A 27,370-nucleotide genomic window follows, 5' to 3' on the forward strand; every position below is an offset into this window, starting at 1 on the left:
AGATTCAAATATAATCTGGAGAAAACTACTAAAATTTTACAAAAACTTTTGCACTACTGTATATTTTTACTAAAATGTTATTATACAAATATAACATTACACACAAAACTTTTTCTTTTTTAGTGGACAATTTATTATTTAATCTGATGGACCAATTAAACTAAAGTTTCAGGTTAACAATTCCCTGGAGGAATTGCTTTAATATTTTAATCACTCAGTTCTTTCAACAACTGTAATGAAACCTTCACACAACAATTTGATAGAACTCCCCCTCCCTTTACACAAACAGTTGATAACCCGAAGGCTGTCAGAGGAGCAAGGCTGCTGTCTTGGCAGAACTGACAGACTGAATAAACAGTTAATTAGAATAGATGTGGCCAATTAACGAAGAGTCGGGGACAGGCGACTTCACACTTCTAGCTGCCCGCGGCGGGGTCTCAACCGTCTGTCGCCGCTCAATTAGCAAAAGGCACTGTTGGGTTGGGCTTCCTTCCTCACAGGTAATTAGTCCTTTCTTCTTTAATTAGGTTTCCTTTAAATTCGTGAAGGAGCTCTCTAAAATAAGTGAGTGTGCTCTTAAACGTGTAATGAATACTCTCCTAATGAGCTTACAAGAGAGTGAACACTGATAACATTGTTCGTTCGGAGGCATTAGCACTACTTTAAAAGATGCTTTGCCAATCACATTCAGTTACTTGCAGTTCTAAACAAGCAGTCTTTCTTGTGTCGAATAAGTAATTGAGTAGTAAACCTATAAATTAATAATCTATAAAGTGTATGAGAGTAATGTATACATTTACAAACAATATATAAAATTGTATACACTTTTAATTTATAAGTCTGAATAATTTTTTTAAATAAAATTCGATATTTTCTAAGATTATTATGTGACTATTAATTAAATATTTATAGTTATTAAATATATCAGTGATCTAACACGTATGGAGTTATGTAACTAAGTATAACGCTGTGATCAGTGAAATGTTTCAATTTTACAATTTATAATTTATTACTTGAGTATATACATCTTTTTATAATAGAACTGGAAGACAGACAAACGTAGAGTATACGTACATGTTTCAAAATTTCACCGTTTCGTCATAGATAGTGTAATAAAGCTTTGTCTTATTTATTGATAATGATTTTATCGCATGTTATTAATTAATCTATTTATCGAATGTTAATCAAAATTAGTTGCAGTCCTAAATATCAATTTATGCTTATGCCCATTTTGAAAAAACTAAGTCCAACTATACAAAATAACTTTCCTTGGAGAAATAAAATGAAAAAGTTGAGTTACCCGTGTGTTTGACAAATAAATCTTTATACTTAAAATGTTTTTTTTCACTTCGAATACGTAGTTTATTACTAAATATTTTAGATTAGTGTATGTCAAATAAACCTTGGCATAACCTATCACTTAATATCAATTAATATGTTCATTCCTGCATGATTTCTTGATATTGTTTCGCAATAGGGTTTTATTTGGTAAGGGAATCAAATACTAATTGATTTAAAATGTGCCAATATTAAATATTACATATAATTCTAGCATTCATTGAATCAATAATATATCTATATTAACCAATATCGAAATAATTCCATATTTGATATATTTGTTTTCAATTGTGAAGTACTCGTATATATGAGCTGTGACGTTTAAACCGATTTGAAGTGTTGTTATTAAGTATTTATTATCAACAACATTGAGTGCTTTTGAGTGTTCTTGAAATTATTATTAATTAAAACTGGCAAAAATTGTTTATGAAAAATTTAATTGTTTTATAGGGGTAAGTTAGAAAATAATTAACTCAACTATAATGTTTAATGTATCTGTTATTATCGCCCGAATATTTTCAGAAACATTTCAGCTGCAGAGAGTTAAAGATCTTTATTTTATATATACTTAATATAGTAATAAACCATTTCAAAAGCATATTTAAGTCAATTATGTTTTAAGTCAATGTTTAAGTCAAAATCATTATTGAACAATTTTGTTGTCTGTAAACCATCAGAGACAGTACCATCAGTAATTAGTTCTATTATGATTGACCTATTTTCTATACTTCAAGAGCATTAATAAAGCCATAAATATTAACTTATCATAAACTAAGATTATTCCGCATGGCTTGATCAAAAATAATAACCTAGTTAGTATTGCACGATCATTGGAAACAGTTTTAACTTTCTAGTTCTAAATAAAAAATAATTTTTATGAAGGGAAGATAAACTTTTTAGTGACTGTAGCTTTAGAGAAAATACTTTTAGGGCAAACATGTATGTGGTTTGAAACTCTAAACATCCAAGCCTGCTAAAAGAACTGAACTCACCACTTACCACCATAAATTTACGTACTTATTTATCAAATATCTAGATGCTAATGTTTTAATCGAAGCCTACGTATGTTACATCACAGAACCCTCACTTTATTGCAATTAAATTATTTTGTATTTTTTCATGTCTGTCATTTATATGTTAAACTAATACGTGATCGGAAAATCAAACACTAAGCCAAGACGGCTTATCAAGCTCATCCAGCAAGTAAGAAATTCGGGTTCAAGTCCCGTGGAAGCAAGAACTAATTAAATTAAGCCGTGCTTATATAAATTAAATATTTATTCTGAACGTACTTTCAATTAATTTAAAGAATGCAAACTTGTCCATTCTTGATTTTTTTTAATCTGACACTTAAAGTAAGTGCTGAAGAATGAGAAAATGACACTGACATTGTAGCCTCTGCCCAAGAACATCTGCCTATGCTAATAAGTCGGCGCCTGGTGAGTGTTAATTAGTTTAATTAGTTAGATAACTAACTCACAATAGCTTCAGTACACATACAAGACATTTAGTTCAAATAAGGTTTTTTTAAATAACTGCAATGAACAAATACATTATAATTTCTAGTTCTAGTTATACTGTAGAAGTTTTAAGTTCATTTTGCCATTCAAAAAGTATGGGGTAAATTTAAAATGTTCACTGATGACATTGTATTTTCCCATTAGTCCCATTAATTAGACATGATGTTACGTCTAAGGTGACGAATTCCTATTGTCAGTCAGATAGATTTATGTCATCTCAGGTAATCAATCAAAGGATATATTAAGCTACGACAAAGCTGGTAAAGATCACGTCAACTGCAAATATAGTAGTACTTACAACAGTTGATCAATTGCTTCAAATGAACTGAACTATCACCTAACGCTCTAGAACTTAATATAAAACTCTACTAACAATGCGCGAAATGGCCTTTTGTAAAAGACTACACAGAGTATTAGTGCTCAAGATGTATCCGAAATTAATGTGGTGAGATTATGATTGGTTATAATAAAAATAATGTTTTATTGCTAATCGATAGTTGTACATTGCATCGAAGCATTATATTTTTCATATTGACTCTTGTCTTTCCATTTGTACTCTTCAAAACTTGCAGCTTCACGCTCACAAAATTATACACCCAACCATTCGTACATATGTTAGACTCATAATGGGGCTGGTTTAATACATAAGATAACAAAAGATATTCATAAGAGGTTTAAAACATAAGACATTTTTAGATATTCCAGCGAGTTTTCAATACACGCCAAACTAGTAAAACTTACTCGCTACTAGTAAATACAGTTTATTCAAATCCGAAGATTGTTTAAATTTTGTATTCCTTTCAACATGCTAATATATCTTTTATTTATCAAGGTAAAGACATTTATATCTACTACATTATGCTCGATACCAGCACTCGACTAGACTTCAAACTTTCCACCGCCAATATCCGACGAGTTCGCGTTAGCCATGTCCATTCTTAAGGCTTAAATACAAATGTTTTTACTTGACCTGCGACATGTTAGGATACAGCCAACTCTACGTCGTTTCCCTCGTATAAAGTATATCAAGCGGACTTTCATTATAATGTGTAAACGACAGAATGTATAAACAAAGAATGTTAGCCTCGGTAACTTTGTATCCAAACTGTCCTATGTGGTTGAAGATAACTTGGACATCGACAATGATGTGGATGTAGTAAAATGCAGATATTTACCGACCTGTTGAATATCACTATAGCCACAAACTAGTACAATAATATATAGTTTTATTTGTATACAACTTTATAGCAATAATTCATTTCATATTTTAATTGTAATACATTAAAGTATACCTTATTTATGATAATAAGTGGACGTATTTTGGTTTTGCACAAAAGCAGTTGTCGATGTACACAATTGTTTATTTTTACTTTCTTCCCTCTATGTAAATGATTTTCTAATACTGCATTAGAAGGCTCAGTCTCGTAATCTGCATGCATTATAATTTACATGTACAAATGTATATTTTATAAACATTACATATAGTTCCAGAAATATATAATTTACAATATTAAAAACCATTCAATGATTAACACCAGTTGAGTATTTAATTCAGTCTATGAAATTGAAAACCTGAAATCTACCTCTAAATGAAGTAACGACCGAAACGTAACGAAATGTCCGTAAAGAAGAGTCTCATTAAAGTCATAAATTTGAACCTTGTTGCGATGATTTTTTAATTTCTGATTTGTAACCGAATTACTGGCTGAGTTGGCAGCGGCAAAAGTGCAAATTGAAAATAAACCGTTAATGTCTGCAGTGAAAATGAACTGGAGGGGGTGTACGCTGTGTGTTTATATTTTCAGTCTGCAATATTCACAAACAAGACTTTCAATGTATTGCTATTTCGTGCCTAATTGAAGCTTCGAGCTCTGTAAATATTCTGTCTCTGTCTGCTTAGCTCATTCGACACTGACCTTTTCCTCCAAATTCATGTTTATGCCATTTAAACTCCATTCCGCCATCTAATGCTTGTGTGAGAGCTCGGATACTTCCATTATTTGTTGTTTTGTACCCTAAAAGTATGATTTTAGCATCTAACGTACCCGTGTTTTTATATATCATATATTATTGTCTCTTATCCACATCGTAAAATGAATAGTAACAATTCCATTTTCCACTACAACATTACTTTTTCTTTATATTTCAACAGAAATTTAAATGCACTTTTAAATTTAAATTTTCAATTGCAATACAAAAATGAATCACTTTAAAACTTATTGTTTGTATTTACTTCTACATCACTTACAATATTTTAACCTAAACACACTCATTTTTATAAACCGCTCTTAAACAATATTCCTTTGAGATCGGCTCCTATATTACAGCAAATAAGAAAGAGATACAAAACATTAAGGGATTGTTATAAACCCTCGAGATAAACTTAATTCGTATATCGCGTGTTCAGGACAACGTCTTCCACAGAAGGAATCTGAATAATCCCTATATACATATAAATCTCGAATCTAAAATTCCAATCTTAGCTGAATGGAAGCTGCTTTGACGACTTTTTTATATTAGTATGCGTTTATTTATGATCTGAAAACGATAACTACGTCATTTTTACTGTATTTTGGATACATAGGATACATAGGAATAAATAAACTATAATAATTAATACATACATTTATTAATTCATATACGCCTTACATTCAAATTGGCACTGTTTCAGCTACTCAAGCATTAAAAAAAATAATAGACCACCTGTTTTTTTTTTTTATTTTGTCGGTTACTTGTATTAATACTTATATTTCTACTAAATCATATATTGGTGTTTTGTATGATAATATATTTGTGAGATTATGAGCCGTTTTGATATCCAAAATATTATACAACTAAATTAATTTTACCGTCTCAATTAATGACCATATTTTAAATTTTAATTATAATATTCCTTAATAATGTTCATTATATTTATTATTATAGTATTCTAATTAGTAGTATTGTTAACCTTAAACATTATTCTGAACTAGATGTCCATGAATATTTAATTTGGATTTAAAATTTATGGATTCATCCCACTCTCAGACAATATAAAATTGTGCTATGATGGGATTTACTGGTAGCCAGATATTTTGACCATTTTATTTTACTTCGATAAGATTTTACGAGTATTTTTTATATTTATTCATACCAAGAATATGTTATATGCTTTACATCACGTATAGTAAGCGAAAACTGGAATAAAAGCTAAGTTGGAAACCAACATATTATTTATATACAGAGTGTCCACTTTCTCTTTTATCTAGCACTAATAATTATTTTAAAAAACAAATAATTAAATTTTCAACATATTTAAAATAAGATTTTTCACATACATTTTAGTGACATTTAGAAACACAAAAACTTAATTTTAAAATTTGGTCGCCATTCTTCAATATGGCAGGCAACTTTATAACTTCTAACGGAATATGTTCTTGTAATTCGGATATAAAACAAAAGCAAAATAAAACTGAAAATACTTCTACAAGACTAAGGGAGGATGAAAAGCACAGTAAAGATTTTATTGTGCTTATAAATCACTGTAATAACTTGTTTGTAGCAGAGCACTGACACAACAACTCCAATATTAATGCTGTAAAATCCGCACTATTGATTGGCTGGTCAAAGACCTGATTTTCTGTAATTTTTTTTCTTTAACTAACACGTTTAAACTTAAAACCTATTTCTTATTATTTGACAATGTTTTAATTTAGCATGTTTTTCACAAATTGGTTTCTTGCCAATAGTAAGCTATATTTGATGAATACACGCATTTGATGTGCACTCGGAGTCCGATTAGGTAGATCTGGATACTTAAAGACATACGGGTTGTTCAAATTAAACAAAAAAAACACGGCTTGCAGAAAGGTACCCAGAACTCTAAATCCACATTTTATCTGTATAATAAGACTTTGAGCTGGTTGTTTCAAAGAAGGTTTGGAGTTAGCTGTTGAGCTTCAAAACTAGGCTGGCAAGATTTTGACAGGACTTCAATTCAGAAAGACGTGCAAGATTCCTTCGTGGAGCTTGCCGATTCAGCCCTGCTTGTATATTTGAGGTGAATTAATACTGTACTGCCGGGCAAAGTGTGCTTTGGTTCAAGGTGAGGACGTTCATTATTATGAGGCGAGCAACAGGAAAATCTATTGCGTCCGATAATATATATTCACTGCTTCTGAGCTCTTCCATAACAGATAGGTGTCAGACTGATCAACAAGCCCCCCTGTATATTCCATATTATTGATGATTTAAAACTGTTTACTTGGTGTCCAGGCAGTTTACCCATTTCATCAGCTCATGATGACTCACTTTGATGGTCCACTTAACTATATAACCCAAGAGATTGGAACTGGTCATGAATGTTACAAGGTTTATAGACTTTATAACACATATTCGCGTTCACTTCGGCAATCATATATTTTTGTATATCAATAAAACAATTCTTATTCTTATTTACAGTTATTGTATGTCGGCATTACTCTTTCTCAAGTTTACACATAAGGCTATATTATATTTATCAGGATACTGGAGTAAGTCTTCTTTTATTTTGTAACGAAAACGATTGAGCAGATAATATGATACTTATTTTTAATCACATAAGACTAGGTCGTTTTAGCCAACTTTAGAATAAATACTAAGAACTTCAACAACATTCAGAGTCTAAGTAAAACTGCAAAAAGTCAAATGTAAAGCAAGAGGTTTAATTCTCGCTTTTTTGGATATTTAATAAATGAGAATTAAATATCACAGTTTTAAAAAGTAACAGTGACAATGTACCACTATCCCACCTACTAGTAAGTGGTGTATTGAAGATTACACTATAAGTGGTCACTCGTGATATCCTGAGTTACCCACGTGGTTCCACTTGGCTCTCTGCTAATGCACTACCGACACCGGCATATGTCGCCAGACCAAGAAATAGCGAGCGGGTCTTACTAGAATAAGTAAGTACACTGTTATCTTCATCATGATTTTACTTTAAGTTTATCTCATAAAGATACAGATTAGGGTTTTATCATTGGACCCCTTCTTAGAGATTTTAGCGACACTTTTGGTATTGTTGGAGAGATCTTATTGTGAAAATATTTATGCCCAAATTTCAGAAATATTGAAACAAAAAATCCTACACGGCCTCTAAATTTTTACTTTGCAAATTTGGAACCAAAGAACTAAAATCACTTGTAATACATAAATAAATGAAAATGCGTCAAAAAAAAAAGATCAAAAGAACACTTCTGATACAGTAACTTCAATTGAGAGTTGTTATAATTTCTGTTTGACACAAAGCGCATTTACAGCCCTCAGGTAATGTTCTTCAATGTACTATTTAATGCACTCGGTTCCCAATATTATTCTGCGTTTTTGTTTGGCAATCGACAAAGAGAAAGGCCAATCCGTTGGTACTGTTTGAGTTTATATTCTATGCCCTGTATTCTCGCATAGGCAGTAATTTAGGTAAGTTCAGTTTCGAACTTACCTAATACGTTGAATATTTTAGTAACTGGCCATATCACAAGTAATATTACTTACACCAGTTATAGATTTCTATTACAGATTACTATTTTATGAAATTTATCAGATGTGTTGTATACATTGCGCTATCACAGTGGATCTTGCAAATTGTAAGAGCAGTTTATAGGAGTAATCTCTTCTTATGAGAATAAGAAGATTGCGTTTTCCACCAAATAATGTATAAAATAATTAAATAATTGAAATAAGATTAATTTTGTTTCGTTTTGATATGAGAGATATAAACAACCTTCAAGTGTATAATACAAAAATACACGATTTTGACATAATGAAACTTAAAAGAATCCCATATACAGTTGATTGTAACACATGGGCTATGAGATACGCCATACAACCTATATGATGAATAAAATATGTTTTTCCATCCAAACTAATGATAGGACCACGTTGTTACCTGCTTTTGGATATTAACATTACTTAAAATTTAGTTAATTAACAATCCGCTCGGATGGTCCATCTATACAATTCATCTATAAAATTTGTCCGCTTGATTCACTTTACCTGTGTTATTACCGGTCAAACCGCATTACAAATTGTACCGTTCAAAATCTCATGGGTTTTTCTTGGTTATCCCTGTAGACATAGTGGCATACAAAAAGGGGCATTTTATCAAAATTTTATCAGTAATTTTCTTTAATCGAGGTGGAAGCAGTTTGTAGCACATAAAGGGCGGGGAAAATAATGGGTTTGGTAATGTAAACATTATAAAATTATACGTTTCTGTGTTTTGATAAATTAATTAGCGTTTTCTACATTATTACATGTCCCAAACGTTTTCATCACTATTGAACTCCATGAACAATGTAAAACACTATATCACTGCAATGTAATGTTTCAGAGATAAAAGATGAAGGGAGCAGGTAGAAGAACTGTGCTGGCACTGCTAGGTTTCCAGGCACTCCTGATAGTCCTGTCGTGTGTTTTGGTACGCTATGACAGATCAGCAGCTGCCGACGCCAATCCCAGTAATGACGACCAGGCAATAGAAAATATGAAGGTTTATTCAAGTAAGTCGCTTTTATTTGAGTATAACAGTACATTAGGTATTATCTAAGTTAAAAATATGTTTTACTGTTTACTGTTAATAAAGAAAGTTTTTTAGCTTTTTAAGGGCCAAACTGGCTGATCCTGGAATTTCAAACCATTTACTTTTTAAGTTGATATTATCCTTTATAAAAATAAAATTGTATATAAATGAATGTATTGATTAAAATTATTAAAAATCATAAAATTATAAATTGAATAAAGTCAAAATAAAACAATTCCTGAGTATAAAAAGACTTCCATTGTGTCTTCCACATACTCTTCCACTTAGTAATTGCTTTAGCTTCAAAATTAATTTTAAGATTTCATTTCAATAAATATAATCGTTCATATTTCCCTATTGCTTTAGCAAGGATTACACAGTTTTCTCCCAAAAGTAGAGAATTATTTGTTGGACATATTTGAGTGGAAGGAAAACAGGTATAAATATATCTCTCCTATGCCTACTTTCAGATCTATGATTATGAATTGAAGAACAAGATGTATTATTGAGAGTGAATGTGAATGTATGAAAATGGAAGGCCGATTCAATAGCTCTTCAGCAAGAAGAGCTCTCTAACCCTTCCTCAAATTAATTAAATTACTCGCCTATGCAATTAGATACCCTTTCATAGTAAACATTTCGAAACTGTTCTCCAGGAAATCCCATAATTTAGAACAGGTTGAACATAACCAACAAAAACGTAATTGTTTATAACCAATAATGAAGAGTTTCTTTCAAGATTTCTCCTTAACTACCGTTTTGATTCGGTATATGTACTGTATAATAGTGATGAATCAATGGTATTAATTTAAACGGGTTTTAACAATTATTTCCTTAAAATTTCAATATTATTAGTTAAATTTTGATATAATTGTAATTAATATTTAATTGTACACAAGCTTTCTCTGCAGGAACTCTCCATAGAGGTATGGAGTAAAACGTTTCCCATCAGAGTGACACTATCTGTGGCGTTATCTTATTTGATTTACTAAGTGACGGTTTTGCTTATACTCGATGTCTGTCTTGCTGTTTGTTTTGAAATATAAATAACACTGATGTTTTATAATAAGATGAGAAATTGTTTTACAACATATATTGAATTTAAAAGTACATAAACTAAAACGCCAATATTAGGTCGTCAAAAAACAAATAATTATAATAATTGTTTCAGGATTGTGTCAGTCATAGTAAATAAAATTTATTCATCGTTTCTCGAAATGATTTCTTATCAAAAGGTTTCATCACCATATATATGTAAGGTTATATGTCAATGTTATACAATTGAAACTAAACATTTATTTATTGATGGGATATCCTATTAAAATTATAAAGGAAAAAGTGTGAGCAGTAAGTTAGCGAATGTTTATTTCAACTGTAAAATATGAAATAGAGACAGCCGTTAAAACAGGTATGAAACTTGCGTTTATTCCTCTGAAACTTGGTGTAATTCACCATTAATATTTATAAAAAAATATATAGTCACCTGTGTTCCAGAAAGATTATTAATCAGCAATAAATTGTTATTTTGATATGTTACATTGATAACGAACACAAATAAATTTGATTTAAAACGGAAGAACTACAGTGACTTTATTGAAAATAATTATCCAAATGATCGCATGCTGTCTGGTTTATGGAGACGCATAACACATTTTCGGAATTTATTCAGGAACTGAGCCATCATTTGTAGATAATTCCTAAAGAAATAAAGCTATAAAATCAGTATTTAAGTTATTGCTGCAGAAATAGATCAGGTTTTGTACGGCAGAAGAAACCTTTGTTAGTCGGGTAATTTATGGCGTCATTATAACCGACAACGGTTGTAATCTTTCCCCGGAGACGAGTTAAGCTAATAAACTCCTCGGAGTTTCCCCGGCTCTGTCACAACTTTGCCGGCAATTGTTCCGCGATATGAAGATTGATTCTGCCAAGAGGTCCAGATGGTGCAGGATTACACTTTATTGATCAATCATCATTAACAGTGGCGCGACACCTCGAAACTGTTTCATATATTTTCTATTGTCTACTAAAGTGCTCCAGGAGTATGTTAATGTAATACAGGGTTTATACAATGTATGTAACCTCATTCATCTCTTATGAATGGACTCAGATTTAAAAAAATTAGAGGGGACGGCACGTGGAAGATGGTGTAAAACATCATTTTAAAGCCTGTTAACAGATTCAGTCTATTGGTAATTCTTAGTTACTGGGAGATCTCAAAGTCTAGTAGTTTGCTGTCTTTATAATCCGATATGTTATGTGGCACACTTCTACTTCTAAACCATCCCAAGTTTTACCTCTACCTTGTGTCTAAAACATAGAACCTTTCGGCCTCCGGAAGGTCACAACCTCTGGGAGGTTTTTTTATTTAAAAACTACCGGGCTCCCTGAGTTCTTAGTCAATGATGTATAATATATTTTTTATTACTATTAACATTGATTTTAAAGACTAAAAAAATAAATTCATGTAAAAACATTTTGGTACTTTTTATCCCAAAAACGTCCATAGCAATGGTTGTTTATTCCTAGAACATCCAGGATTGTTGTGGGGAATTGCTGTATCCCTGGGGTTCCAATTTAATTTCACTCTATAACACCTAAGGATCTCATGAACTACTCATTTGTTTATTTCTTTATCCATGGAATACCAAATGTTGTTCAAATCGATACATAAGCTATATGGGCTAATCTTATTCTTATGCTACTGATGATGGTAGACCATTTCAAGATTCCTTTAGTGACACATTCTCGGGCAGACCACTCATAACAAAAAATACAAAGTCTATTTAGTTTAACGTTTTGAAAGTTCAGGCAATCTCAAAGACCGCGAAAGAAGTAGTAAACCTGGATTTGGAAAACTTTTTTAGAATTATTACAATTTTTCGTCGAAGAGACTAACACATCAAAAATAGGTGTAGCAAGTCAACAAGATAAGCAATATTTGAGTTTAGAAAGTATAAGAAAATCTGACATCACCACTAATAAAATAGGTTAGGAACTTTTATGAGACGATTGGAGAGAAGGGTCAGATTCAGCGACAAAATGTGTTTCCCACTCGCTGGGATTCTGTAAAGAGATCCTAAGAATGCATGTAAGTAATCAAGTACGTTATGATACCTGTTACTAAGATTAATGCTATTTAATTTAAATAAAGATGCTGTTCATCCACACCCCTATATGTATATTTGTGTGTGTGTGTGTGTGTGTGTGTGTGTGTGTGTGTGTGTGTGTGTGTGTGTGTGTGTGTGTGTGTGTGTGTGTGTGTGTGTGTGTGTGTGTGTGTGTGTGTGTGTGTGTGTGTGTGTGTGTGTGTGTGTGTGTGTGTGTGTGTGTGTGTGTGTGTGTGTGTGTGTGTGTGTGTGTTAAACGTTTAGTAAAACTAAAACTTCTAAAGGTGTGTTATACAGGCTAGAATCGATACACCCTCCACCCATTTATGCTTAGTTGCTATTACCACAACGACCGAAATACCTCATTTTCCAAGTGGAAACTCCATAGCGTATATTTAAGGCTTTGTAAAAGCATCAGTTATGCACTGACAATAAATCACTGATAGTGTATTTTGTTACTAAACCAAATTAAATTTTTCCCTTAGTAAAGTAGTTGTGTAATTTGTTTTAGGTGCACAATATGTATATTATAAGTCATTTTTAAGTAATATAACTAATTTACTGTTGCCCCACATATGAACCACTTCAAAGGAGAGGAGTGTTTCGCATAGGATTATCAATCTTACAAATGATTGGACACCGTGTTAATAAATAGATTGATCTCAACTGATCAATTAACTTCTGCTGCCATTCACCTCAATAGTAGAAAACTATTTTATTCATAGAAAGAAATGAAAAAAATCTGATCATATCAAAAATTGTTGATTGAACCAACAAATGTATCTTGTGTGAATCTGTTTTACAACCTTGAGAGAATGAATGGCTAGGGGACTCCCAGAGTAAGCGACCTCCAGATCCCAGAGCACTTTAACCCCTTCCTCGCTCCTACCTTCTCCCTCTTTGCTCTACTTACCTGGCAAGGTGTTTTATCTTTAAATGTATCAAAGTGCTTTCGAAGCTCATAAAGACCACTTTGCTTTGTACAATATGTGGATATTGCCTGGAAATGGGAAAAGTACTCATAACTTGATAAGACACTGTAACAACTAATATGATATCAACATGTAAAATACCGGAAATTTATTGAACTTTTATATCTATCAATATTAATTTTTATTGCACCCTCGTAATATTCCTTTTCTTATCTTATAATTAATTTATATAACTCAAACAGAATGAAATATGAAAAATCTGATTTTTAATTAAACAAGTTTTTTTGGAGTAACCACGTCACACGATTGTAACACCATTGTATAGCTTAAAGCGGAGAATATTTCAGAAAACCTCCTTTGAGAAGTAGTATTATAATACTTTAATGTCTAAACGATAAAATACAAAAAGTTTGAAATGTTTGCTGAAAAGCTACCAAAAACGTTGTAAATCACGTAAAAATTGTTTTTCGTTGCTACGACTGAAAATAACACTGTAAAATTATTTAACGTTTAACATGGTTCCAATAGAGCTTAAATTAAAATGGTCCTCAGTACAGCCGGCTTTTAACCCAGAGGTCTCCGGAATAACTCAGTGAGTTTGCACCTAATAGTTACTAGTTAATAGTTGCTTAAGGGAACTACGATTACAAATTACTCCTGAGATTCATAGATTTCTTAGATAGCCATACTAAAACCATCATAAATTCTGCGGGGATGGGGAGGAGGCACGTAGTCCATCGTCCTTGATTACATGTAGGATAGTGAAAGACATATTTTGGTAGTACCAACATAAATTGAGACATCAAATTCATTGACATTTTTTGTAATTTCTCAATTTTTCGTTTATGATACAGGCAATTTAAAAAAACAACTAATGAACGACCTAGATGAAGTAAATGAAGCCAATACTAGTTGATACCAGGCTCTTTCTCGTATCCTGTTGTTCTATTCTTGTAACGGTCGGGTTCCTTTAATTAGTAAATTGTGGATATTCCTTCTAAGATATTGCCTTATGATCGTAAATGAAACTATTGGAAAGCCATCTCGATTAATCCGTTCTACAAAGTTTGCATCTTTTTATAAAGGGAATTGATTTACATTTCCAAAGTATGTCCACTTTTGCGAAAGATCCTGCTAAATCTGATGACGCAATATATTATGCTATCAACCATGATGTTACCCTAGGCCTGTATGTAGGATGGCGACAGTATTAGCCGAGAGATAGATAATCAATTCCTACAGGCTACTGCCTAGGGCTCTCAGGTTACTCTGGTGATAACATCGCTAACTGAAGTTACTCCCGCAAGTTAATTAACACTATATAACATTATCGAGGTCAATTTCATAGCCTATCTTGTCTGAATATATTTTATTTACATATTATCACTTCTATGCTGAGTCAGCATTCTTAATTTGCCTTCTAGTGGAAAATTTGCACTAATGGAAATCTTTCCAAACCCTACTCATAGTTAAAAATAGGATGTGTTATAATTTTGATACATAAATACGAACAAGACAAATGTTTGTACAACAAAAATAACCACTGAGATTTTTTTTATTTGTAACAATAACGTGTACTTCGTTTAAATTTTGTTTTTGGCGGTGTATCGTTTATGAAAGTAATAGATCTTTCTCTACAGGAATGTATAGCGCATTTGTTGTTGTAATATTTCTAGAGCATGGACGTATTAGAATAGAATTTAATTCATGTATTCATTTATACATGTATTTGGCCCCGCTAAGCTAGAACTTGCCAGCGGGATACACTAATACTAGTACTGTGTAGTAGTGTACTGATTTGATATGAGAATAATGTGTGGGAGTACCTTATGCAGTGTTCATGCATAGGGTTGATTGGAAAATATAACTTGTAAAGCAAAAATTATTTTACAAAAACAACTTTCTTGAGATCAAATCAAAATAACAGAATAACATTATATTTTATAATCTTTCACACAAACACATTCTTATTGATTAGGCAACGTTATTATAAAATAGACGTTTCTTTGTTGAAACTGTAAATATTATATCAGTTTTTTATCCGGTCTTTGAAAACAAGGTAGTACTTTTCAGTTATTATTGATATTTATTTAAAATTCCCTGTTATGGTTTACAAAATTTAGTGAGAAATTTATGGATAATTAGAAACAATTTTTCCTGTAAATTTATATTTACAAAAGCGACAAATCATTCTAGGAAGACGATATCGTTAAGATCACAATATAAGAATATTAGTGTGCACAGCACGAAAAACATACAAATGGAAATTTGTTGCCTCATCCCAAGCAGCGTTAATATCCGCGCCAGAAAAAGAAATGAAGGTCCGAGAGGCAACCCAATATCTTTAAAAGAACCTCTATTTTATCCTGCGAATTTAATTAAAAATACATGCAACCACCATTGTTGTTATGTTGATTAGAAATAGTATTCGCGTCGCCAGTGCATTTCTCATTTCAATATGACACATGATAAATAATTATATTAAAATCTTCTTTTACCTCTCAGGCTTTGTTACTGAGCAGAAATACGACCTTTTTCATCGTTATTATTGTTTTAACAATGCATTTAGTTTGGTGTGCTACATTATAATTGCGTTGATAATGTGTACGTTTCACTCTACTTTATTATGTAATAGTTGAAACTTATTATTTATCTTATAAAGAGTCTGATCCAAATAGTAGTTTTTCTTATTATAAATGGTATCGCATCATCTCGTCTTTATTTTTGAGAAACCAAGCAGGAATATTTCAGATAAGCTCATTCAACACTATTGAGTAAACTCTATCACTAATCTTAGTTGGATGATTTTTAATAACTCAAGAAAAATATTATTCGATCTTATTATTAATTTCTAAGTAAAATTTAACTTTGCCATCTGTTCAAACCTTAATCATTGATATTGGATTTTTACCATTCATGAGCTAATACTCCGTGTCCTGTAGTGTTCCAGGATGTTCACGTAATGATATTTATTGGATTCGGTTTCCTGATGACCTTCTTGCGGAGATATGGATTCAGCTCTGTTGGGTTCAACTTCCTCCTTTCCGCTGTTGTCATCCAGTGGGCCATAATCTGTAACGGCGTCTCGGAGCTGGGTAACGGACAATCCACCATCTCCGTCACATTGCAGAGGTAACATTTCCGTCTGCCCAATTGTAGGAATAAAATTCAGTGCTGCCTCTTTTACTGCATCTGGAATTATAAATTCCTTTCAAAAACATTTTGATAAATAAGATCACTAACAAGTCCAAAGAATTTAATTGAATCTACAATAGATCAGGCCAGTTTTTGTGTGTATGGAAGTTCGCGTAAGTTTTTCGGCATATTAATCGGAAAACATTTAAGATACACGGAGGAGATTTACCACCAAAGCTGGTTTATTGAACACCAGATACAATTATCTGGCTGGCGGTTGTTTTGTATGGCACGCCAGGTAGTTGAAATTGTTATTACACTCAGACCGGAAATAGATTAAAGAGGCAGGAAATAAACTCTTTTTGTCCTAAGTAGGCTTCTCAGACCTAAGTATGAATATATTTTCTTTATCGTGGCTACAGGTTAGGCTACTGACTAAATTGAGCACCAGAAGTACAATTCACTTAAACCAGGAATGGTTCTAGACGAGCTAATCCGTAAATAATTTGATGTGGCCGAATGTGGGTCCTACGTAGCCTCGAATAGCTAAAGTTCGTAAAATATGTTACTAGAAGCTATGAGCTTACTCTTAGTAAATTAATTGTAATATTCATAATCTACCAAGTTATCAAGTTAGAATTTATTAGGTATCTCCCATTGTTTTTAATTGCTTTTAACATGCTACATAAGTGCTGTTTACTTAGGCTCCGCCAAAATTATAGAGAGATTCAAGTTCTAAGTAAAATTGTCACACCATTAAAATCTTTTAAATTCAACTAGTAACCTTTCAAATGGATGATCTCGGTTTCCTAATTATTCAACCATTGTTTATGTAGAAAGATTCAAGCAAACTGCATACATTTTATCTTGTAATAAAATCGATTGATCAATTAATTAAAGAATCAGCCATTGATCTTCATTTGATTGACCTTCAATTTTTTCTTGATAAACAAGATTATATGAACTTTTTTATGGTCTAAATTATTCATTCTTAACTTTAATCCTTCTAAAACGTATTTTGAGTATATTCACTACATGTTTTATTCACATTCTCACTTTATAACCAGCCTAATGTCTGCGGACATCACGGCAGCCGCTTGCCTGATCTCCATGGGAGCAGTACTCGGGAAAACCTCTCCTCTACAGCTTCTGATCATGGGGATCATTGAGACTGCCGTCTACGCCGCCAATGAGTTTGTTGCCCATCACAAGCTTCAGGTCAGTATTTTGAAGCATAAATAGTAATGCGATTAGAGTAGGAAAGAATATCTAATGTCGATGCAACCAAAATTACAATGTTACTAGTTACAAGTGACGTTTATTAACTATTTCTTTGCAGATCAGACTCGGTGACGACGATGCGACGTACAACACACTTATTATCGACTATGTTTCAAATCACACTTGATGATATGTATATTTATTACTTAAAATATCAATCCTTCAACAGAAAGTTGGTTTGCAACATTATTTCTATTATATTTTTTAAATTAGAAATATTTTTAATCACCTGTTCTGTAAGTACTAAATAAGCATAGTATTTGATGTTAAAAATAAACTTACTCAAGATTCCCAATACAGATACGCTTTGCTCATGAGTGCGAAATAAATAGACCGTCAGACTAAATAAGATAAGAATATGTCAGACCACACAAGAAGTCAAGAACGGGTATCGCTAAAAAATAAATAAAAAAAAAACAGTAAAAACACATCACATTAGAAGTATGCTCATTTCATTCTCGAGATGCTCTGCGAAAAGACATACAGAAAAGAAATTTTTACAGCCCCCAGCCACGCAAAAGAAATATTGCGCTGATTTTAGACACCAAAGAGATTTACTTTGGTGAGTTTAAATTTTGCCAGCATCGTTGATTCGAGCGAACATCTAGTTTGAGTAACGAGGATTAATGGATGAATACAATGTTCACAGTGCACACTGTTATAAACCTTTATCCACATTCAATGTGATAGGCACGTGACTAGAATGCGTGAAGAGCCACCATCTGGTATACCGTTCGGTGTTATTACTGGACTATAATTATATTCTTCCCAACCATTTCTGAACATAATAAATTTTAAATAGAGTAAATTTCAATGATATGCTTAGATTTAAACCAAATTTACTCAAATGCCTTCTAAACACGAGAGATCATGGATTGTACTGTGTGAAAGAGGCCAAAATATTTATGCAATTAATCCTTAAATATTAATTTTAACTAGATTTATTAAGTTTAAGTCCGATAAAAGCACTTTGTCACGCACATTGAGTTCATGTGAAACCTATCATATTCCATGCGCTGAATTGTGACTTTGTGTTTTATATACGGGCTGTACAATCAAATCGTGCACGTTTATTATTTTCAGGTAATTATTATGAACTTAAAAGTTTTAAACATCATTAGGTGAGCGTTTAGCGAAGCCTATCGCTACAAGCGTTGTAAAATGTTTATTTAATACCTGTCTGTCCGCACGATATCTCTAGGACGAACTAACCCATACATAAATATTTTGCATGAAACTTAATTTCTATAAGCAACATTGAGATCGATGAAGGTGTATGTCTCTCCATGATATTTGGCTGAGCGTTACGAACATTTTTACTTTGGTCTCATTTGTATCTATGATAACAACGAGGAATAAACAAACTAACCACAATCATATGACACATTTGACACAGGTAACATACGTAGATTCATGAAATGAACAACGAGGAATAAATTTGTAAACAAACTAACCACAATCATATGACATATTAACATTTGACACAGGTAACATACGTAACACTTTAAATATTTCATACAGCCTCGGCTAAGCCTGTTACGCAATACGTGGTGTACCATACTCCTACCTTGTTGAATAAAGATGGAATAAGGTAAGTCAGGAAGATAGGTACGAGCTCTTCACGTGTTAGCAACTTATTATTACTCACTTCCTTATTACTATTCTTTATATTTTTTTTCTGAAAGTGTAAACTTGGGTTGTGGTAGGTCACCGATGCTGGAGACTCCATCTTCGTCCACGTGTTCGGTGCGTACTTCGGCCTCGCAGTCAGCATGGTCTTGGGCAAGCCTCGCCACTCGGACTTGGAGGGTTCTTCTTACAACTCCGACCTATTCGCAATGATAGGTCAGTCCAAATTCACAATATCATCATAAAATTAATAATATATTAAAAGTTTGTTTTAAAATGTTTAAAAAGACTACAGACATATCTATGTATTGGTATGTATATTGAGTTAAGAGATTATTTTATTTTGCCTTCAGATTTACCATCTTTATTTGTTGAAAAAATGTGTTTTCTTTTTTTTCTTTCCCATAGACTCATTTCTTTTTTTTCTTTCCTTGATCTGTTCAGAGTAACAAGTTTTGGCAGAAATTAGTAGAGGCCAACGGCGCGGAGGCCTATTATGGTAGTGATCTGCCTTTGTGTCTGCAGTCGTTTTATCTGTCTTATCGCGTCTTCGTTCATATTCCAGAATGAAGATATAACAATTTATTGGGAAATAATATACCTGTAAAAATTATCAGACATTCATTCACCATTAAAACGCATAATACCTAATAAATATCATACAAAATCGCTATCGGAAACTACTTCTGGGCAAACTAATTTATTAATAGGGATTCTTATAGATGTTTTTTGGAATGTGTGATATACATATGATGAAACTTTTATATCTGGTCAGTCTATTTCTTTTTACTTTGTAAACTTGTTTTGGAAAGAATGAGTTGTAATTGTGTAGAATGCATGTGATGTAATTGAAATCCTATTACAATATCATTTATAATTATCCTTAAATTGCCATCATATTCGAATTCGATTATAATTGGTAACAGATATAACTAAATTGTATTTAATAAAATGAAACCAATAATCTCAGCAACAAATTATACAAGCCTTCTTCACACTCTTCTCATGTTCGTGCCGTGTTGTAACTCTCATTGTTTGACACACAGTCATTTCTCATTTTATCTCTTACCATTTGTCAAACCATTTGGTTCTCTCAGGAGTAAAATAATAATTACCTTTGTTTTAACACTAAATTGGATTTATCTTAGAATGAGATAAATGACATCAATTACTAGCTTATTTAATATTTTCTCAAATTGTTTATTAAACCATATTCTTTCTCAATATGTAAATTTGTTATTAAGTTGTGCGATATGGGCTATTTTCTCTGTTATTGTTACAAAATATGTTATGCTGTTAAAGTATCTAAAATTTTATAATTTTAAATTCATAAAATATGTTTACTTGGGAAATAACGCTAAAATAGAGCCAAAGTTAAATCATGTGCTACTTAAATTTCCTGTAACGTTTCAATATTTAAGACCTTCAAAATGTATGAATATTACATATTAGTATAAAATTTATTAGAAACAATGTCATGCAAATTTATTTCCAAATTTAATCTAAACTGTAAAGAATATAAAAAGACAAAATCTTGCTAAAGTGTGAAGATTAAATCCTGGATACCTTGAGGCAATCCGCCAGATTACTAATTCCTCTAAGAGTAAAAAAGGCAGGTGAACGTATTGGGAAAGGTTATTTATGTTCAGGAAAGTGGTTCAAATATTTTATATACAATAATGAAGAGTAGAAATAAAATGAGTAGAGAACAATTACACTATGAATTCTATTTTCAGCTTATGATAAAGATTTGAGGCCTGAAGAAAATTAGTCACACAGGGTGAAAATTAATTGTCTTGTATGTTGTTTTTTATTTATTTTTACATTTTATTAATTATTTATTTTTATTTTATTAGTGAATGGCGTATGGAATGAACATTAGATATCGTTTAATGGAGGTAAAATGGGAAAACAGGGCTCTATTGAGTCCAACACAGGCATTTTATGTATTTTTTTATAACATTGTGTAGCCTGAGTTACTATAGTTTTTTGTTAACGAAATAGTTAATACATTCAATGAAAGAAAGGAGAAATGAAGTGGAAAAAATTCCTATTAATTTAGACTTCCTGTACTATACAAACACTTGGTTAATGCTAGGTAAAAGATCATCTATGACTCATTTTCTGTGAATACTAGGTTCGGTGTTCCTGTGGATCTGCTGGCCCAGCTTCAACTCCGGAGGTCTGGTGGGATCTGCCCAACAGCGCGGTGTTATCAACACGTACCTCTCCCTTGCAGCCTCTTGTGTCACTGCTTTCGCCATTTCCGCCTTATCCAACCCCAAGCGCAAGTTCGACATGGTGGGTCATATTCTTTATGTACCTTTAGTTTAAAATATGAATATCAATACAAACTATTTTATCTGTTGCGCTTTGAGAGTATGATTATTATTATTATGTCGTGGAGATGTTACAAATCAGTTCCTTGTGTCTTACAGTCTTACTATTACACTCGAGTTGTAAATTTGTTATAACTCACTAACACGTGTTGATTTAATTATTATGTATGTACAAGAAGCAAGTAGTTTAATTTATTCCATCATTTTCCTTTGTTCTGTAATCGGTTTTATCTACGAATGTTGTTCTGTTGCTGTGTTATGCAAATCTCTGGACCATAGCTTTCAGTGAAACTTTTTATTACCAATGACATTAATAAGTGGACCTAAATATCTAATTAAGGCAAAATCACTCCGTGTTTATCGTCTTGAACTATTCTACTTAAAACGGTATATTCTAAAAGAAAATATTACGAGGCAATATTATAAGTAGAAAAACAATATAATATTACCATAGGTCTTACAAATATTAATTAGCTAGTTAGTAGAAGAATAGAAATTCTTTAATATTTATCTATCAGTCAAATAAATCTAAACTGAATATGTGATAATTGTTATGATTCCATAGTTTTCTAACCTGAACATTAAATAAAATGAAGTTCAGAACTCTACGTCTTTTAGTTTTTGATTTTTTTTGTGACTCTGCTTTACTTAATTACTGTATTTTTTCCGAAGGTTGTAATTTCGTTTTTATAAAAACTAATTACTTTCATCTGGCGTAAGAGAATTCAGAACTTATATTTAAAAATCAGGTGCCTTTAAGAAAAAACCAACGCTATGCTGCATTTCCTCTACTGATTCTAGTTATGGTTTGAAAGAAGTTATGAAATTTAGTCTTTTTCGTTGTTTAGACCAATATTGTTGTTTTAACTCTACATTAGTTTTATTGAAAATTAAATTCCTCCCCTTTCTATCCCAAATATTTTATACTTTTAGCAGTAATTTGAGTAATTATTGTTTTTATAATTTTTCAGATTTAGGAATTTTTATTTTTATTCATCTAATTCTTGAAGCTGACCGTTATATAACAGTTTAGTAAACCTTCAATTAGCAACCTATGTGTCTTTAAATTAGACTTTTGTCTTATTTGAATATTTCATTGACTCATAATAGTAAGTACAATCTCAACCTTTCCTCTTGAGACACCCTGAATGCGTCTAGGACAATACTATGTATAGATATACTTTATATATCCTATTGTATATGTCCTATTGAGTTATTATGTATTCATATATGCAAAAAGCACCAACATATCAGCAAGCAATTTACGAAACCTTTCATTTCATATTCAACTTATTCCCTCAGGACAAAACAAGACATTACAGTTTGTGTACTCGTAGCAATATGGAAACAATATTGTAAGTGATCTTTGAACACGCTATTTTTATTGTTTACTCGTGCGTTTGTGATTAAATTGAAAGAGTACTAGCACATCGCATCGTTTAATTGAAAAATAAATAAGTTTATGAGTCAAGAATGTCACTTTCGTAATGTACTCAGACTATATATTGAGCAGATATCTCTGTTAATTAAAGAGCATTGGAGTGAAATAGTTATTAAAAACTGTTACTTTAAAGATTCAATCGCCTGTTTTAATACAATTATATTAGCTTTCAACAGTAACCTGTATTGGGGTTCTTACATGATAGTTATTGAAGTATAATACCAAATATACTGTTATACAAACCCAGCACCTCATTACTGTACTATTATTTAGAAATTACAATAAATCATTTCTCAAGCTCTGGTATTTTTTATTTAATTATAACTTATTGCATCCACATGGTTTATTACTTATACTACAGAAAATACAATAACATATTTTAATCTAAACTCTTATTTCATTGTACGTAGTTTTAAATCACTTATTTAAAAAATGGGGGAAATATTTTTTATAAATATATAAACATTGCAAAATAATAAAAAAAATTACAGTTTTACAGATTATATCGTTATTTATTCTCTGACAAATGAAATAACAAAACTGGAAATTATTAATTTGTAATTTCTTTAGAGTTAACTGTTGTCCAACCATACTTACTCAACTGTTTTACTGTTTCAAAAAGTTTAATACTCATTCGGAGTTTTACTAATACAAGGTAAAAATGCCGGATTTTCCAAATTAATCTCTCCTTTTAAACAATGTTTCCTTAGTTTTAATTCATAAAAAAAGCATAAAAATTATTTAGAATATTTTATAACTATTTTTTACACTGAATGTAACAAAATAAATTTTATAAACAGTATTTATCTGTTCAAAATATATATTTTGCATTAGTTACAATTATATTTAATGATTATTCAAAATCCTTAACATTAGCATACATTTAACAGTAGTTGTTCAAAGTTCATCCCCTTTATTTCTGAACACTCTTCTAGTCGCTGTGAGGAACAGTGAACGATTTCTTGGAATTAAGGAGCATACTGCGGATAGTAAATGTTATTTTCTAAAAATAGTTTACTCTTTCTCACAGGCAAACTATTTTAATATCTTCCCCTTAAACTATTATATTAGTACATTCTTTTCCTATCCACAATGAAACAGAGCTTTCATAGTTTAAGGAATGATACCGTGAAATGGGGGATATATAGCATCCAAAATGGTTATTTTATCTTCTAAAAGACAAGTGCGCTGTGTTTTAAAGATAGACTTTATAACGGGGTAACACAGTGACAGTTAAGTTAAGTGATTTCAATAACTGCTGTAACGTTTTTATTTATAAAATATTCAGATTTGTACATAGATTACACCTTTTTGTAAAGATTGTACAAACTGTAAATTTTTCAAATATTTGGATCCTAGTAATAAATAACAGAACTGATTTTGTCCGTAACATATGAGGAAACTCCTCAGAAATGGGCGTTAGGAGAAGATATATAGAAGGAAACTTCTTATTTTTCTTAATTTAATCGCTTGGATTAAATCTCCAGTAACGATTTTTGGAACCAATAAGATGTATCGGAGCCATCTTTTTTCTCTTACTTGGCATTTTCTTCAAGTGTGAAAAGAAAGAATAACGGTATAAGTGCACTGGAAGTTCTACTCTTTAATTTAATAAAAAAACTAAGCTTTTACGATCTAAATAAAGACCCCATCTTTTAATATAAAAGTCAGCGAAGGATTTAAAAAAACAGTATAATAACTTTCCAAAATAATATGATTATTGTTAATCTCAATCAATAACATAATTATAATTAAAAACCGATTTAACCGCTTTCAGGTCCACATTCAGAATGCAACGTTAGCCGGAGGCGTGGCTATTGGAACAGCTGCAAACCTCATGGTCCAGCCTTTTGGTGCTATGTTGGTGGGAAGTCTGGCAGGCATTTTGTCCGTCGTTGGCTTCCAATATATCCAGGTAAGTGATTTTCTCTGAGATGTTTTCTTCTCGGAGTATCTAATCTAAAACAACCATGAGCATGTAAAACTTGGCATATACAACAGCATAAGTGTTCAAGTAAATATTTACTCCCACTATATACTCCAGGCTATAGGTGGTTTCAATTATTTAGACTTCTAATTAACATATTGTGTAGCACTGTTTTACATTGATAAGAGCCTGTCTATATATCACCCTTACGGATTTTAAGAACTCGTTATTGATGTTCCACAGATTAATAATAGGTTCAGGATTTGTTGAGGCATATCAGAAAGTAATAAGAATACGAAACAATAAGGCCAAAACGTTTTTCCTCAAAACTATCGTAAATGTTTTATTCATCATTTTTAATTCATACCAAAACGACATAACAAATTTTTGTCTGATCAGATATTACTCACTTTTGAGATCAAAACGTAGAGCCCAAAAACATGTTGCATAGTAATAGATTCTCAAAATTACCCGAAAATTAAAAATACGTATCAATGAAGTAAGACCGTATCAATAAATACGTAACCTAGACCGTTATTTTATATGGTAAATTGAACAGACAAATCAATCTCAATCTCCCAGCGACCAGTACCTCTTCGTCGTTCGAAACCTCACACGTGTTGAATATTCAGATATCTCGCATAAGATTTGATACGACAGAGCTGCCTTCCAAAACCTGGTAATCACATCTGTCAACTGCTTTCAAAGAATTGAAACATATACAAAATCGAAAAGCTGGAGCCTCACTTAGATGACGGGGGGGGGGTCCCTAGCTTCTGAAAGCCCTCAAGGCCGGAAATGTACAAGGCCGTAACCTCCCACGTATGGGTTATCTAAAAATATGAAAATCCTCAGAAATCAGATCGTGCTTAAAATGCTATCGATTTAGACACTAGTTAATCTCACAGGTTGTACTCTTCTTTGAACATAGGTTTCAAGATGCGAATTAAAAACAAGATTTGCAATATTTGTCGATGTTTATAACTAAATCTACTGCTTTGCTGACAGCTATTCATCTTTAATAAGGGAGACTGACACTATCTTGGCAGATTAATAGCTTGCAACAGATCGTTCTGGGTCTATATGTATCCTATGTTATTAATAAGACGTTATTTCAATTATCTAACATGTTGTCATTTTTTGTTTGCTTCCATGTTACGTATCTCGCGTGGTATTATTTTGTTGGTGTTGTTTAACTGCTGTTACATTTGTTAGTATTATGCATTTGTAGTTTTGTTATCATTTTCATTGTCCTTGCTATGATTATAGACGTCATGTTTTCGTATACGTTGGTTTTGCTACGGTTAAAGGATTATTTGTTCTACGGTTAAATAATTATTGAACCATCAGTATATATGCAGTGTCGGTGGTCTAGCGGTCTAAGATACCGCGCATCAGATTTTGGGTCTGAGTTAAAGATATGATCATAAAGTAATGACCTTTTCATTAGTACCATCAATCTTGTACTTTGTAAAATGTCTTTAGTAACTTAATATAAAAATTAAATTTTTAAAGTAACTCTGAGAACGTTTTACCGAGTATGAGCAAATTATTACCCCAAAACTATCCAAAACTATGACAGTGTATCTGGCTGTGTTGTTAACCCTAGTTCCACAGCCCCAACTTCTTATCTGTAATATGCCATTTCTGGTTAGTAAATTATCACTCCAACACACTGTTATCTTGAAGAATGTTTTATTGAATGGAGGAGAGATTTGAGAAACGTGCTTTGGAAGGATGCATTTCTGGGTTCCAGAGGCTAAATTGTACCCAGATACCATCCATTCTGGAGGCTTGATATTAGAGGATTTCTGGATGACCTAAAACTTTAAGATACTGAGTGGATGTAGAAGTATTCCTAGAATTCAATTAGTTGTAAAGATTGAGGATAATCACAACTCAGATTTCCTCATAGATGGAGTACACTCAAAGATTAAAAAGTTCAACGACCAAGGAGTCAATGTTCACAGATTCAAACTTCCAAAACTCATGAATTACGACGGAAATCTACCTTAACCTTGAGACCATTGAATGAAAGATCTACTGCTTAATTCATTTAGAGGTTCATTGAATTTATAAGCCGGTACTCGTGATATTATATCATAATTAATCCATCTACTTGGTAAATAATTATTTAGTAGGATTTGATAAAAATCTCAAGTACGTGCCATTCTCAGCAA

The 27,370-nt window shown here is 31.9% G+C and overlaps 1 protein-coding gene across 3 annotated transcripts in view; it reads left to right on the top strand.

The window, feature by feature from the left end:
* The first annotated feature begins 348 nt into the window (after positions 1-348).
* The window catches only part of LOC124357251 (ammonium transporter Rh type A), a 36,763-nt gene continuing 9,741 nt past the window's right edge, over positions 349-27,370 (top strand). For 2 of the 3 annotated variants that reach the window (XM_046808813.1, XM_046808811.1), the window contains exons 1-7: positions 349-500; positions 9,208-9,376; positions 16,381-16,570; positions 17,641-17,791; positions 19,561-19,699; positions 21,621-21,784; positions 25,041-25,178. In XM_046808813.1, the coding sequence (XP_046664769.1) occupies positions 9,217-9,376; positions 16,381-16,570; positions 17,641-17,791; positions 19,561-19,699; positions 21,621-21,784; positions 25,041-25,178 (942 nt within the window). In that variant the 5' untranslated portion in view covers positions 349-500; positions 9,208-9,216. Of the gene's footprint in view, positions 501-7,694; positions 7,784-9,207; positions 9,377-16,380; positions 16,571-17,640; positions 17,792-19,560; positions 19,700-21,620; positions 21,785-25,040; positions 25,179-27,370 lie in introns of those variants that run through there. The other variant, XM_046808812.1, reaches the window with a different exon arrangement.

This window comes from Homalodisca vitripennis, chromosome 3 (genome assembly GCF_021130785.1).
Source record: "Homalodisca vitripennis isolate AUS2020 chromosome 3, UT_GWSS_2.1, whole genome shotgun sequence".
Classification (NCBI taxonomy): Eukaryota; Metazoa; Arthropoda; class Insecta; order Hemiptera; family Cicadellidae; genus Homalodisca; species Homalodisca vitripennis.